The following is a 16,652-nucleotide window of genomic DNA, read 5'->3' as shown; positions in this document are numbered from 1 at the left end:
TGGTAGCATTACCCAGAAATTAAACAGTTTAAAAGTTTAACTCTCCTGTATAACATACATAAAAATTACATAGACGGATACAAATTCATATCCCATGACATGAAGTGAATGTATTTCTGTATTTTCACATCTGATCTTGTAAAAACTAGGGGCTGCAGCATACCACGACAATACATTAAATGTCTGTCACTCTAAGAAGCACTGTGATATTAAAACAATCCAATCACAATAAATTCACAGTATTTGTAAACCTGTCACAGTTAAATATACACCGAAAGGAATTCTTGTAAACATTTACCCTTTTGAAATTTTTACTCACAGTTCTAAAAGTCTCTACTTCTTGATGCATCTTCTGAACTTTCTTGTCACACTCTGATTGTATCGCTTTCTTCTGCAGTTCTAATTCTTCTAAGGCTAGGGATTCTTGCTGCTCTTGTTCTTGAAGGGTTTTTAAACACTCACTCTGATTTTTTTCCTGTATCAAAAATTTTGATTAAAACAATAAACTATAAATACAGTCATCACACCTTTAAAAACAGTATAATAGGATATTTACAAACCAGTTAATAGGAGTCATACACTAATCACTTGCATTTTCTACACAGACACACACACGCAGAGTTTGTATTTCATCTGTGAAAACAAATTGTTATAAATCACTTCCATTTTCTTTTCTTGGGAATCATTTGTTGTCTACTTCTCTTTGTGTGAAAATCATAATGCAATCTAGCCTTTCATTTTGCTTTGTTTATTGCGATTAATTGAGAGTAACACCTTAGAGGAATAAAGGTCTGTCCTCACTAGATTCCACTGCTAATGTATTTTTAAGCTTCTATTCCTTATAATTAAAAAAAAAAAAAATAACCTGAGAAACAGGTAGAAAAATATAGTCAGGAAGAGGCTGTCAAACTCCCTCAGTCCTAGTCACCAACCGGCACAGACGAGTACAAAAGAGAATCTATCATTTGTTAGGTAAAATTACACGATGATCTAAAGTGGATTACACCTTATGAAAAAGAGCAAAGAATCCCAATGATTCCTCCCAGCCTGACCTGGAAGAAAATATTTTTCTGAGGGCAAACACTATGAATAGTTAACCCTGCCCACATAACACAACACAACCAGACATAACGATACCAACACTTTTCAAGTAACAGCTTTCTTTGTTCCTCTCTTACTCTCACTGCTGTGGCTAATCGCCAATGATCCAGAGGAAGAAATTAAAAAAACACAACAAGTCTAATAAAAGGAGTTTTCAAATAAAAGAACTCTTGCCCACAAGATGCAGCTGTTAGTGAGCAGTGATAGCGATTAGTCATCATTACTCAGCTCTTTGACTTTTGGAGGACACTCACACCTTTGAGCGCAGAAGGACTCTCACTGGGTCAGATTAAGACTCCTAGTCCCACCTCACACTTAGAGAAATGTCTTTCTACAAATTTTAGGGGTACTTACAAGAGCTGCCTTCATCTTCTCCTGGAATGCTTTTTCTTGGGCTTGTAATCTCTCATTTAGCTCCTGATCTTTGGTAGCCATTTCTTTTTTATGGAATTTTTCTAGTTCAGCAACACGTTCCTCTGAAGACTTCTGTGAATCAAAGTCAGAAAAAATAATTTCAAAATATTAAATAACAAAACACTTTGCATTATTTCTTAATAAGAAAAGCAGCGCATCACAGAGAGGAAACCAAAACCACCTCTTTGCTGCGATTGAATGAGTAACAGTCACTTGGAGCGCTTAATGTTAAGACCTGACAGTTCTTATTTTCAAGCCTGAAGTCATCCTTCTTCCTTCTCAAGTTTTTCACAGTTGTACTAACAGAAATACTATATTTTCTAAAGACTTTTCTACCAAGGTGAACTTACTGTTCTCATTTTCACATCCAATGTGATAATAAATTGGAAAAAGAACTTCTGTCTGTAGCTTTCCCTGTATTCTTGTTATTTCATGAGCCAGAAAGCCAAATGATGATACTCTATGTAGACAGCTATCTACAACCTACACACGTACTTTATTTTAAATAATGCAATGCAAGTCAGTTATCCCCCCCTAAAGCATCAGTGTATTCTCCTGGAAAAATTAATAACATAACAAATGTCAACACAAGAACTGCAATTTAAAGGTGTTCAAACTTACTGATTTTGCAAGGCATGTGCAGTACTCCTCCAATTCCTACCTGAATATGCCAGATGAAGCAAATTTTAGCAGTTCTTAACTGGCAAATAGTTTGGCAACAAGTTCTTATATGTTTTTACCTACTGGACTAGGATAACCATGGTATTAAACCCCAAAATCCTGGTGATGTGTGAGCTGGATGACATTAATTTCTTCTTCCTGACTCCTTTTAAAGTCTCAACTGTACTTCTAGTAAATAATTTTATTAAATACTGTGAAACAAAGAGTAATACTGTTCATTCTTAACATGCTTTTAACACACTGATTTTAAACTGTTTGGGGGGGGAATCTATATGGGGAGTTTTCTATTTTATCTTAAGTAAATCTTGAATCCCAGAAATTAATTTTTATAGAATTTATTAAATAACAAAAATTTTATAACGAAGTTCTGATATACTAATGTATTTTACAACTACAGTTTAATTGTAATTTAATGGTTAGATTAAAGCCAATAATACAGGGTGAGTTTCAGCTTTTACCTTCATAATCTCAACCACCTCTTGTTTCACTCTGGTTAACTCCCGTTGAAGATTTACCCTCTCTTCCTCACTTGCCTTTTCTACTGCTTTGATTTTCTCATCCATTTCTGCCTGCAGTTTTTTCCGGGCTTCCTCTGTCTTTTGGGCAATACTCAGAGCCCTCTCAAGCTCTTCAAAAGCTGCAAAGAAAAAAAAAAAAAAAAAAAGAAGAGTATATGATAGTCAAGAAATATCTATGTCCCTTGACAGAAGAACAGAGTTCTCAGTAACTGTAAATTACACATGTAACAGAAGAATGAACTTCGGAATCCATCAAGAATTCACATGGGTTTATTATCTAGAAAGGAAAGAGAACTGACAAATAGCTGTGAATGTCTTCTAATACATTCTGTAGCTTTTATTTCTTCCCCTAAAATCACTATAAAAATAAATAAATCTATAAAACTATAAAATAAACAAACTATGGCTCTTCTTCCGGGTATGTGTGCTGAATAACTTTGAAGAGGAAAAAAATCTGCATGAAGAAAAGGCATTTCACAAGTTGTTCTTCCACTAAAACAAGCAGATGGAAGCATAAACCAGGAATGAATGCTATGCAAGTCAGTTTTTACTGAATCATGAAAGAGTTCTTCCTGAATAGAACACTGAAGTATAATACCAGGCATTTTATTTACCTAAGAGTTGTTCATTTCAAACCGTACAACCTAAAGAACCTTCTCTTTAAACTGTGGGTTTGGTGGAGTCCATACAGATGGCTTTGCTAATTTCGCTATTTACTTTTAATGTAAGTTACTATCAATGGAATTCAGAGACACTGGAAAAACGCTTGTATGTTATGAAGACTGTTCGGCACTTCTAAACTTTGCAAATAAAACATAAGAAAAAAATATTAAGATTTGCTGCCGCAAAGCTTGAATATCTAAAAGATGTTTCAGAAGAACACTCAAGCTGCAGTGATGACATTTATTTATATTTGCATAAGATGCACACGTCTGCTGAAACACTTTCTAATTTACAAATAGGAAGCAATAATTCCACAGCTTCTTCCTATGCTAAGGAGAAGTATTCTAATATATTTTATTCACTTCATAGATGATGATTTAGATATTAAAAAAATACAGTGCCTGTGTTGTGAGCTGTTTATTGTTATTATTCAATACCAGTATCTGAGCTTCTCACTAAAACTGATGGCAGAATCTATATAAAATTACACAAGACTAGAATTTGATCACTGTTAGGAAAATCTCTTTTCCTGAATTGATCATGAGTGTGGAAAATGTCTTCTGCATATCAAAGGAAAATTGAGTCTCAGAACAGTCTACTATGGTTAAGTTTTTGCATAAAAGAACTTTGGCAAAACAACTCTGTAAAATACAAAATCGCAGTGCTAATATCAAGACTGTAATTTATCACAACACAAAAAACCTGAAAGTATATTATTCTACTATACCCTGGACTACTTGGATAGTATCCTGGGAGCAGATGGAACAAAATAATTTTTTAAGTGTTATTTATTATGCTAAGCTTTCTTTCCACCGAGTTCTATCCCAAAAAGAAAATCATAATAGACACACTCATCTCTAATTACTTAGTAGGCATTCACAGCAATTCTTGTAATCCTTGGTTTTTTAAAACTATCTTTAATAACATGCAGGCATGAGTTTGAGAAGCGAATAACAATTTCCATTCCACATCTTCCGATAGCATTCAAAACTCAAACTTTTAACCACAATCTATACTTTTGAGGCAATGCTGCAAACATGTTTAAAGTAACTTCAAATTGCATTCACCCAAATTCTGATCTTTTCCAGAATTTTCTTCTGTTTTCTGAGGAAACCTTTCTCTGACTGCTCACAGCAACAATCATGTTTTATGACAAAACAGGATTGTCACTGACCCTGGCAATACCAAAGCACATCATTGTATCTACTTTTCCCCTCCTGGTTCTACTTAAATAATAAATACTAAAACTCATCAAAATTGAGAGTGCTAGAGATTATTTCAAACAGCAAAACAGTCTAAAACATAATGCAAGCATGCACGTGGCTTATAGCTCCTTACTTTCCAAGCACAGTTCTTCGCAGTTCCCATCAAAGCGTTTGCCACCCGGGACCTGCAGGACTCGAGTCCTCCCGCCTCGTCACCCCAGGCGCAACTCTGTTATGGACACAGCCTGAGCGAATGCCTTTGGAGCGTGGCACTGACTTCCCTGACGCTCCTCTCAGCCCTAACAAAAGCACGTGCAGCCAGCAAAATTGGCCAAGTCTTTCAGTATTACAGCATCATAAATGGCCTTTTTTTTTTTAAAACAAAACAAAACAAAACCCCCAAAAAAGACGACCAACCCTACAGAGCTTTACAAAGTATAGCTTGAAAATGAAGCCTGCAAGTAAAACATTCAGTTATTTCCCTTTGCCATACAGGTTTTCTGATTCTTGTTCTGAGCAACATATACTTCATTTGAGAAACCTGTTACTTCTGCAAAAGGAAAGAGGATGCGTTTGCCACAGCCCACGAATCCGCCGAAGAGAAGATCCAGGGTCACACTAGGATTGACTACGGATATGTAATAGCTGAGCGACATGCAGTAGGAGAGCTGCATCACCATAGCCGCAGGCAGGATGCTAATACAAACGCTAGACAGAAGCTGGTGGATAAAACGCCAAGGGGGTATGAAAGCACAAAGAAGCAACACTTCACAGAAACACACTTAGCTCTCTAAAAGTTAAATTATACGCATCTCAGGCACTTTTAGCTCTTAAGCAAAACAGAACATTGTTATTCAAAGTAGTTAATTCTAGTGTAGCATGACACAACCGGGTTTCAAACCAGCAGAGGGCTAAACTATCACCAAGTAGACAGAACATGGTCTAAACTGTTATTATTTTTTAATCTATGGGAGATTTTAATTCTACTGTGGACAAAAGCCTGGAATAAAAGTCTGTGCTTTTATCGAAATACATTCATTCGGAATGTAATGAGTAAAGGCACTGCCTGTGTTCTTCCCCAACCAGCAGAGGTACTGTTGAGGGAAGATCTTTTCACCAAGGTACTGGTTAAGTGAAGTCTCACAAAGGCACAGTGGCAAATCAGAAACAGTGACAAGCACACCAACAGAGGCTCAGGTGAGTCTTGCAAAATCCTGTTCACGTGCCGCAGCCAGACAAACTGGAAACTTTCCTGTGCAGCGCATAAATTACACAAAAACAGCCTGAGCAGAGTTTAAGAAGTGCAAGGTTGCAAAACGGATTTTTATAAAATGTGTGCTAGAGACTTGACCGCTTTACATACACTACTCCAAAGTACCAGATCGCTTCGCCCTGCCTCTCCTACCCGGTATAACACCAGCCTGTGCTGCCAAGGCTTCTTCCTCACCCCCCCGGCACTGCAGGCGTGTTACCTTCAACTGTAGTGCCATCTACTGCTGAAAATTGTGAAGAAATCACTGAACAGGACGTCAAAGGAGGGATTTACATGTTTTCTTACTGAAGGGTGAGAGCAAGCATCTTGTCACAAGTTTGACAAAGGCTGAATTAATTTCCTATAGTTGATTTGTGCATCTAGGAAGGGTTTTAAATGCACAGTCCAAGCTTTTTGTTTCTCTGTAGATAGAACGGTGCAAAGCATATGTTAATTAAGCTTGCAAAAGAAATGTCACCTACAAAGAATGGCAAAGTAAAGCAAAATGAATTTGCTTTCTAAAGACTTTTTTTTTTTTTTGCTAACTGTACAAAATATAAATAAGTCAACAATCTGCATCCTGAGAAGTCCGAAAGGACTCATACCAAGTAGTTTCAGGAGAAACAAACTTCAGTTTACCAGCAAATTTCTAAATACTATAAATAACTTTGTTGAAGTAAAATGTAAATAATCTATGTCCATTGCAAAGCATTAAAAAAAAAAAAATAATCAGTTGCAGTTACTTCAAGTAAAAGTGCCTGAGAAGCACAGAATTTACTTTTTAGAGCCCACTTCAAGCACCCAATGTGTGATGTAAGAAAAAAGAGCCCTTACCCCAGTCCTGTTCATACAAGGCTTGGGAAAGGCACCATGATTCACTTATTGGCATGTGTGGATGCACAAAAACAAGATGCTCTGTGAGATTTCAATATAATGTACCTCTAACTACAAAAAAAAATGAACTTCAACTGGGGAGACCAAGTTACAGTTTACACAACACAAGCATAAATATCTTTTCACTATTTCAGTACACAAAAATGCGTTACCATTAAATCAAATGCTGGAGCATTTCACTAAGGTGAAATTACTGAATTACACTGAATTACAAAGAAAAAAGCCAGACACGTAACTCTGTGCAAGTTAAAAAGATGAAATGGAAAAACGTACCACTTTTTAACCTACAATACAGTACTATGAAAGTAAATTTCAAGTACAAGTGTATTATGCTTATCTTTGTGTTGCCATACAAGAAATGAAATTAACATTTCTACAAATACAACATTCCATGAAGTCAATTCTTCACTAAATCACAATATAGAAAAAGAGAAGTCTGGAATTTAAAGTCATCTCACATTAACTATGCAGGAAACATAACTTACATGTTGACCTCAAATACATGAAACTGCCAAATTCTTAAAACTGGTATAACTCAAAAGGTTGTGATGTAGAAGTAACTTCAGGCTCTTCCAGTATTGATGGTGGCCTTCTCAGCTGCCTGAACAATTTAGTTCAACTGTATTAAACTATGCTTCCATTGTACATCACAACATTTTTGGAATGCATAAAGCCAATGAGGTAATAGGAAAACCTAATAAAGATCACCTTACAATCTTAGAAGTAGTATTAACCAATTTTGCAAGGGTTCCAATACTTACATATGCATGCTTAACAGAGTACAAAAATAAATGCACTCAAAGGTCAGTGAATACCTATATACCATAAGTTACCAAAAGTACTTTAAAATTTTATTTAAAAGAGACAATATCTAGCACACAAATCTCTCCCTAGAAAAGCACAGCGTACTCAACATGTTATTCATAACTGAAATTACTTCTCACTACAATAGTTAAGTTTTCCAGAGCATTATTATCTCTAACCGATTTTCAGCTTCTGGCTTCGCAAATCTGAGGAAATTACTGTATTAACCAGCATGTAGGTATTAGTTCATAATTAAGAGGTTTCTACTGCTTCAAAAAATGTTGTGTTTCAAACAACTATGACAGTAACTTCATATCTACAGAAGTATTAAAACATTCTTCAGCTTTTTTTTTTTTCCAATCATGAAGGAAAGCTTCCTAGTCTCCAAGAACTGAACAAAATCCAACTTTAGCAGGACTGACTGACTTCTGAAATATGAATTTCCAGAGCTAAAAAGACACATGCAACCTGAAATGGCAGAAGGGCAGGGCACCTAATCAAAACGTTTGGTACTTTCACAAGATGGGTGTTCAAGCTACTTTTCTGTATTACAGCAGGATGATCTACCCAAACTAATCTTTAAAACTGAAAGTTCTGATCTAAATCAATGTAGACTTAATATAAACCCCTATAAACTGTATTGTGTGAACCTGTCATTGCTTTTTAGATAAAGAAAATATGCCTATTGTTTTATGCAAACTAACCACATCTGAGCTCCCGCCAAAAGAGTGAACTCCTTTAGATGCCTAGGAGAGCAAGCTAAATTCTTTTAAAAGAATTTGGATAGATATAGTGCGAAACAATTTCACTGTTTAAAAAACAAAGGTGGGGCAGACTGATCTTTTAATTTAGTTTCAAGCAAAAGGAGAACTGCAAGCACGCATAATTAATGGTACCTAATTTCCATCAAAAGCAAACTACAGCATGTAATTGTTAAACAACTGCTAGGTTTCAAGCCTGAAGTGAAAGGAATCGTCTCTGCTGTTTCACTAAAAAGAAATCAAAAATGCTTCTGCTACGATTACTGAAAGAAAATGCTTATTATGGTTGTAACGCATCCTCTTGTTTCTACATCTTCCCAAGATCTTATACACTCACTGCTATGTTTTCTATGTAAAATATTGGTAGCACTATAATAATAATTTATAGATAGTTGCAAGTTTCCCTCCCGAAGTTATACCAGCACAAAACTCAATCTTTTCTCCTACAGCTGCCCTTCAGCAGTTTCCCTCCTGACTCCAGTTGAACTGAAAACAGAGACAAACCAGTCAAAACATCCCTGAGCTCTGCTGACCAGAAGTGAAGTTAGTAATGACGCTAGCAGGGGTGACACGTAGAACGTGAAGAAAAAGAGCATCTCTTCATACCCATTCCAAACATCAACTGATGAAAGAGTGCAAAAAGACCGTGCTGAAGCTTTCTCATGTTTAAATGTGAAAGTTAATAATCTCCAGGATTTCTTACCAGCTCTTTCAGATTTTTCTTTCTGTTCTTTTAATTCCTCGCCTTTTGTAGTTATTTGTTTGATCCGAGCACGCAGTTGGGCTATCTCCTCCTCCTTCATTTCTAATGTTTCATGCATTTGTCGCTTTGTCTCTGCAATTACCATGCCCTATGGAAAAGGTCCTTGTGATAAAAAGCTACCAAATAAATAAAACATACAGCTAAAACTACATCAAGCAGGACATAATCCATGTCAGGAATAAACTTTAGTCTGTTACTACAAGACCAGGGATTGTGGTATTTTTCTATGTCAGTAAACAGAAAATGTTAACAAACAGAAGGTAAGAATACGGATTATTTTGAAAAGTAGCCAAAATTTGCCTAGTGGTGAAGAGAACTCCAAGTTATTCCAAGTATCAAGACTGTGATAAAACCACCCCCAACCTTTAAGGTAGAAAAACCTGGGAAACTCTTCATATTCCTAAGAAACTACAGTTACTTTTCCTTCATTGGTCATTTTTTAATTCATTTACGTTGTATCTCATTTTCATTAGCGTTTGGGGGTTTTTTTGTTGTTTTGTTGTGTTTTTTTTTCTTAAAGCTGGCACTGAAGAATGTATTCAGCATAATTGCTCCATCCTAAATAACAATATCTTGCAGTATTACATATAACCTAATAGACAAATACCCTAAAGTATCTATACAATAAAATTCTCAGGTAGCTTAGGTCATTTGCTCGTTAAAATATAAACCAAATTACATCATACAACTAAGAACAGCTTCTAATACCAAGAAGCTGGATATTTTGAGTTTTAAACAATCTTCTTCAAAAACTACACAGTCTAAAGAAATTTTTTTTGTTTACCTTGTCTTGTTCTAGCTGCTCAATCAGATTCTTTGCATCCCGCAGCTGTGTAATCAGTTTAGTCTTCTCAGCCATATGAAGGTCCTAAAAAAAGACCCCGACCACAAGTTTAAAACACTGCCAACTGTAAGAAAATACCTTCTTCTGACAAACAGCTTGGGTTTGGCTCTTACCCCGCACTATGCCTTGGAGAAAGAGCACAGAACAGAACCCAGGGAAATTAAAGCAGGCAGCTTTAAATCACTTTTAAATCTCCCAGTGCTAGGCTGCCTCATGGCTTCCATAATAATTCATATATCTGAAGGCTTTGTTACAGCCACCACAGTTCTCTCACGGATGTCAGAGTTGCTACAGTAAAATGGGCAAGAAACATGCCTAAGGCACCTGCACCTTGGCTTACAAGAGGATCTCAGTAATGCAACCTAATTACTCATTTACTGGCCTTGTTCTGGAAAAGGTCCTAAAATATTCAAGTCTTTCAGAGCTCTTTCAAACTGGGATAGTGCTCAGAGACAAAGACAGGGAAGGGAATCTGATCTCCAGAACTGAAGTTGAGTACAGCTATACTTCTCACATTTTCATGTTTCCGTTACTATCAGCCACCTTATTTTCGGCCCACACTCGGCATTAATGACCTTAAAGGAAAACTGAGCAAAATATTAATTTAGCTTTGGCACTGCACTTACATTATCTTCACTATGATGTGCTCCCCACTGTCCTGCCTTTCTGTGTTTTCTGTTCATTTACATAATTGATGCTGCTTCTACTATGTTTTAAAGGTTTAGCTCTGCTCTACTTCTCCCGCTTTACCTCCTGTCTTCTCTGCTCGGACAAGTCCTTTCCTCACCTCAACTTCCCACAGCTATATTTTTCCTGATACTATTTTGATGGTTATTCATACAGTAAAGTTTCATACCCTTCTTTACAGCTTTTTGAGTAATCGCTCAATGTGTTCATTCCAGGTTGGTTCTGCACCTTTAACTCCAAAAAAGTACAGGGACGGTTTGTTTAATGGTCTGCCCTACTATTAAATTTTGGAACTACTGGAGTTCTTACCGTGTTTTAGCAGCTACCAATAAAGTTAAGAGCTTTTTCCATACCTTCATTTTCTCCAGTTCCTGAAGCCTCTCTTCTAACTGTTCTTGAAGCGCCTCTTTCTCGTTGGTTAATTGGGCACAGCGCTCCTTATGAGACCGAATCATCTCCTTACAACGTTGCAGCAAGTTCTCCTGGCGCTTCACTCTCTGATTAAGAGTTTCCAGTGTTTTAACAGAATCTTCATTACCCTCTACAAGACAACACACCAACATTATCATACGCATACCACTTCCAAAATGTAGATCTGCATTCATCATTCACATTCGGGGCAACTCACAGGTCTCTAAAGAAAGTTGTGCAAAATCTGCGCAACTAGTGACTACTGTAACTGCCAGAAATACGCTACACATACACAGAATAGTAAATAAAGTCCTTCACCCCAAATTAATTCACAAAACCCCAGTTACTATACAAGCTTCAAAACCAAACTATTATTCAACAAGGTTTTCTATGCAATTAAAAAGTCATCATGATTTAAAAACCTGCATGCTGCTGAAAACAGAATATTCACCAGCAGGAAAAAAACGCGAAGCAAAGCAAATCAAATCTCTCAAATCCCAAGCACACAGATTTCTGCTTTCCCAGGGTTAGGTATGACATTAATTCTAAAATATCCAGGTTGGCAATACTACACTCGGCAGGATAAAGGCCACATTTAGTGTCTTTCCGAGCTGTACTCCTCTCTGTACAAGTAGCACATTGGGTAATATTTTACTGCGTGTTCTGCTCTGACGGTCTGGAGGCTGTAACAGCACTTGGCCTAAAAACAGGATCGCACAAATTCAGAGGTTCAGTTCACGACCATAAGTCTTACACGCTATAGTCCCGAAGCAGATTCCAGCACAGGAAACATTTTGAACCCTGATTCTTAGGGACTGGATACTTAAATTATTTCCTAAACACTAAAAAATACATGGCGTTGGATAAGAAAATCTCTGATCTAACCCTTCATATCATCCTAACATAAAAAAATCATGGCAGATGCTGAACAAAGATCATGTCAAGATGCATGTTCACCTCTGTCTGAACCCTACCTTTTATGAATGACACTTTCATTATTTATCATCATTATTATGTCCCTTGCTCGGTAATCAAATATATACATTACCGGGAGTCCCATAACTCAAAAAACCTCCTGATGTGAGGAACACTTAGATTATTCAATAGCATGAATATAAAAATTGATCTTTTACTTTGACTTTTTCCTGAGAAAGAAAAAAAACCCCAGACAATAGACTGGCAACTGGTCTCCTCTCTGAACTCCAGGGATAGTTCCTTGCTTATGGAGGACAGAATCTCTTAATCATATTAAGTGGAGATAATAACAATGCCTACCAACAAAAGCAGTAATTACAATACTATCTTCATTATTGACAATGGCAACATGTATCAGGATTTGAATTCTTATGAAATTTTAGTATCTTAGAAGAGTTATCCTGTCCTCTAGCTGCCATACTGTTTTCAAAACAATCGTCTCCTCCTAGAAAATATATCCTTATTATGACGTGTTCAGCCCTAAGTACTGTTACTCCACCCTAAATAACAGCAGGCTTATTCCCCCAAATTTAAGATCTCTTGAAAAAGTTGCAATACCTACCATTGCTTCCTGATTCCACAGTATTTTCTGTACCGATTTCTTTTGATGGACTTTGAACTTGTGGTTCAGATTGGGTATTTGGATCAGGCAATTCAGTGCTTATCTGACCATTCTGTAACCTCTGCTTCAGCAACGATACCTAAACAAAACGTTCTTTTTGTTAAAAAACCCAAGGATACTAAGTAGATCATGTTTTCATCTTCGAAACTAGTGTTAAATAAAATTTGTATCAGCAAATAGAGAAAGTAAAAATCTGAGGTTTTTTTAGCATTTTTTTAAAATCAGAATTGTTTCCAATTAACAAAAATGGTACTATGAGTGGAGAAAGAAAGATCAACTAAGCAAAACACATAAATTTTGCCAAAGCAATTTTAACTCAATCTGATAACATTACGTCCTCGATAACAAAGACATTACAAAGGTATTTAAGTGCAGATCAAACAATCATATTTAACATGAGTGAGATATTACAAAGGTATCCTCTACCACAAAGATGCACTGAATTTCTAGATAATCAGAAATTCTCAAGCAGCTTTCCAATATTGCAGCAGTTATAAAACATGGACATGCATTATAGGAAATACATAACTTTTTTTTTTTTTAAAGTAGGAAGAGCTGTTATAAAGTACATCTGTTGGGTAAGGTACGTTACCTGAGTTTGCAGGACACTGATAAGTTGATCCTTTTCTTCTAAGGAAGCATCAAATTCCTCTTGGAGATGTTTCTTAGCTTGTTGATCCATCTGGAGCTCCTGAGAATCATAAACAAACTTGTCTCAAATGAAAACTGAAATGTGAATTTAAGAGGCTTATCAAAATATTATGAAATAGCATTAAAAATACATCTTCACAGTTGTGACGCAAGAACCTAGTGGATATGTCTTTTACTTTGCAACATTCCACACAACATAATAAGAACATCCCATTATAATACCAGCATTAAAACAGCAAGAGTCTAGATTTGATACAAAATAATCAAGGATTCTTTCTTCCTAAAAATAAGTTTGTGTAGGGATCACTTCGTGTCTGCTCCTGAAAAGTGTCTTCCATGCACACATTTCTCCTGGAAGTTGAAGACTGTACTTTGTTAAACTAGATCGTTCATTTAGTCACCAGATTAAATCAACACAAACAGCAGAAATGTAAATTTCTCTTATGCTCATTCCATACCCTAGCATTCTAATATGAGAAACGCCATTTATAAGGAAAGAAAGTTGGCCTTTTTATTACTCAAACGTATCTCAAATCAGAAAGCCAGAGAATGCCAAAGAACTTAACTATGTGGCTTTATGTGCTACTTACTTGCATTCATTTGGCCAAACACCTTTAGAAACTTGTAGACATTGCCTAAATGTATTAGTAGGATCTACAAAATCTTATAGTGCCTTAGGGAGGTTTCTTTTTGCTTTAAAGATTAAATATTTTAATTTCTTTAAATAATTATTGTTCTAATAGAAAATAAATATTTAAATTAATTCACTTCTAACTGCTTATTGACAGAATCAGAACCATACACATTTCATGCATGCAGTATAAACAATTTCCTAAATTTGCATTATTTTTTTTTCATTTATACATTTACTTCATCCATATGTATCTTCCCAATGATTTACCCCAGGAAATTAATGCTTCTATGACCATTATTCTGCAAAGATCGTTTGTACAAAAGCAAGCGCCACCCATAAACATGGTACTGTTATAACCAGGCAAAGACAGAGGACGACAGAAAGAGAAAGAAAGAATGAAAAAGCAAACAAGAGACAAAACATAGGGTACTGGATGCTTCCTGCATTGCTCTCCCTTGACTGTGAATCTTGATTTTTATGCTCTCTTACCCTCCAACAGTGAATCCTGGCCGTCATAGCTGAGCCTGATACCAGCTTTGAGAACTGCAGCTGTGTGAGCTGAGCCTGCCCAGCCGCGCACAGGCAGGACAGCGCTGGAAAGCATCACGGGGAAAACTACTCCTCTCTCTTCCCAAGTAACTATATCCACTTTCTAACCCTGCATTGCCTCAGGTTTAACAGCTACTGATCACACTTCTGCCTTGTGCTTCTGAGCTTCAGAAGCAATTCCTTCCAAGCAAAGCAAAGCAGCTCAGTGCAAGAACAAGTGCCAAAGAGATCTGCAGAAACCAACACGGAAATAGTCCTCTTTAAGTCCTGAAGTCCCTTCTGATCCTTGTCTGAGAAGCAGAACGCTGAAGACTGCTGCTGAGGAATTACTCTTAACAGGAAAAAAATAAGGTAATAAAAGACACGTTGATTTCCAGGGACTATTTCACACTGTCAACTTGGCCTCAAAAGAGACAAGTTTATTCTTACATGGCCTTCTTAGAAAAAACTTGTCTGATTCAACATATTTATGGGGAAAATGGACTGTATGATGAATAAGAAGATTTTAAAAATTAATTTCTGATAACAAATTATTACATCAATGAATGATCTATTTTGTACCATTTTAGCTTCCACAATGGAAACGTAACGTTTTACCTGTAATTTTTCTTTTAAGTCTGTTTTACCTGATGCTGTAACATTTGGGCTTCTAAAAGACCAAAAAATTATTTTTTGAAGTTTTTCAATTAATAAAAAAAAGAGAATTTCAGTGTTAGATTTGAACAAATCTTTAAATCTACAAGATTTAGAAGAGTGAAGTTAAATTTTACACCAGATATATATAAAATTTTATATATATAAAAATCAGAAATATATATATATATATGAATCAGAAAGACTGTGACAGCAGAAGTGAAAGATAAGTATGCACACCCTTTTGCACAATCAAAAGCTGTAACTCTGCTACATATATGCCTTCCAAACCTTACCAAGTACCAATAAGCTGGAAAACTAAACCTACTGGAGCATGAAGATATAGACTTAACACAAAATGAGCTTCTATCATTTGACCTTGTAGCGAACTGGAAAAAAAAAAAAAAACAAACCAAAAAAGACTTTGCAAGCCAATTTTGTCAGTAATGTTATGTTTTCCCCTCCTATGGGCTGAGAGTTTAGCTTAGGACAGGGCGACAGCCCAGGTGCGGGCTCTCAGACGAGCACAGCAAACCCAGCGCTCTCTCCCACTGTTCTCAGCTGGTGGGGGAGAAGCAGCACGGATCCGAACCAAAATGCTGGCACACACAATTCACAGTCTGCTCACCTGGATTACACCCCGCATCGCTGAAGCAGAGCGCCCCACAATTTGCCAGTGACCTCTTTTGAAATGACTGGCTGCCCGACTGGTCACACAGGGGCACCCCTTGCGGGTGAGCATGAGCCTCAGGTACATGCACGTCCAGATGCTCACAGTCACTGTTCCTTGCCCTCAAGGGACCGACCTTGGCCCCTGCTGCGGGCAAGATGCACAAGCTGCCTGGAGCTAGTCTGCCTTCAGGCAGAGGTGGGACTTTGCCACGGTCTGATGGCTCCTGCAACCTCCTTGCCCGCGCTACTGCTCGGCACAGCACATGCTAAAAACAGGAGAGCAGCCACCGAGAAAGCCCGTGGCTTTGAGCGAGGTGGTACCCAGCCCCCGAGTGAGGCAAGATCATGGGCAGAGAGGCCCTCAGACACCCGTCTCCAAACCTGATGCTGGACTAGGTCCTGGGGCAGTAAAAAGGCTTCAGCTTCACATTCTGCTTCACTAGGGTTTAAAAATAGGAATTTTGTGAGCTTGCTTTTTTAATTTGCTCTGCCTGGTAATTTGTACATGCCTTTTAATTAAGCCCAAGGTGTTTATTATGAATACCAAATACATGAGAGCTTCCCCTTTTCATTTCACTATAACGTAAGGAGACAATAATCATAACACAACCTACATGATTTTATGATTGAAATCAAACTATAGTACAAATCCATAAAAACAATGTAAATATTATAACTGAGATCAAGATGAGCATTTTTTAAAATTTAATCCTAATTTTTTTTATTGATAGCCATTAAAATATTTATTAAAAAGTGCTAATTACTTGCATTTGCCTAACATTAATATTTCTTAATACTAGAAGAACAACAAATTGCACAGGGACAGGTACTGCTAAGGCCCAACAGTAGTGCAAGAACCACACACATTTCTACCAATTTCACAATGAAGAGAAAAGCAGTTCAGTCAATATGATGAAC

General features: G+C 36.8%; 1 protein-coding gene across 1 annotated transcript in view; it reads right to left on the bottom strand.

The window, feature by feature from the left end:
* Nucleotides 1-16,652, bottom strand: part of LOC128905166 (golgin subfamily A member 4-like) — a 71,509-nt gene that overhangs the window by 28,278 nt on the left and 26,579 nt on the right. Inside the window, 8 exon segments of the mRNA XM_054190780.1 lie at nucleotides 320-475; nucleotides 1,456-1,587; nucleotides 2,655-2,833; nucleotides 8,997-9,144; nucleotides 9,841-9,924; nucleotides 10,941-11,128; nucleotides 12,536-12,674; nucleotides 13,188-13,286. Coding sequence (XP_054046755.1) covers nucleotides 320-475; nucleotides 1,456-1,587; nucleotides 2,655-2,833; nucleotides 8,997-9,144; nucleotides 9,841-9,924; nucleotides 10,941-11,128; nucleotides 12,536-12,674; nucleotides 13,188-13,286 — 1,125 coding nt within the window.

This window comes from Rissa tridactyla, chromosome 2, assembly GCF_028500815.1.
Source record: "Rissa tridactyla isolate bRisTri1 chromosome 2, bRisTri1.patW.cur.20221130, whole genome shotgun sequence".
Lineage (NCBI taxonomy): Eukaryota > Metazoa > Chordata > Aves > Charadriiformes > Laridae > Rissa > Rissa tridactyla.
This window is presented reverse-complemented; position numbering and strand designations above follow the sequence as displayed.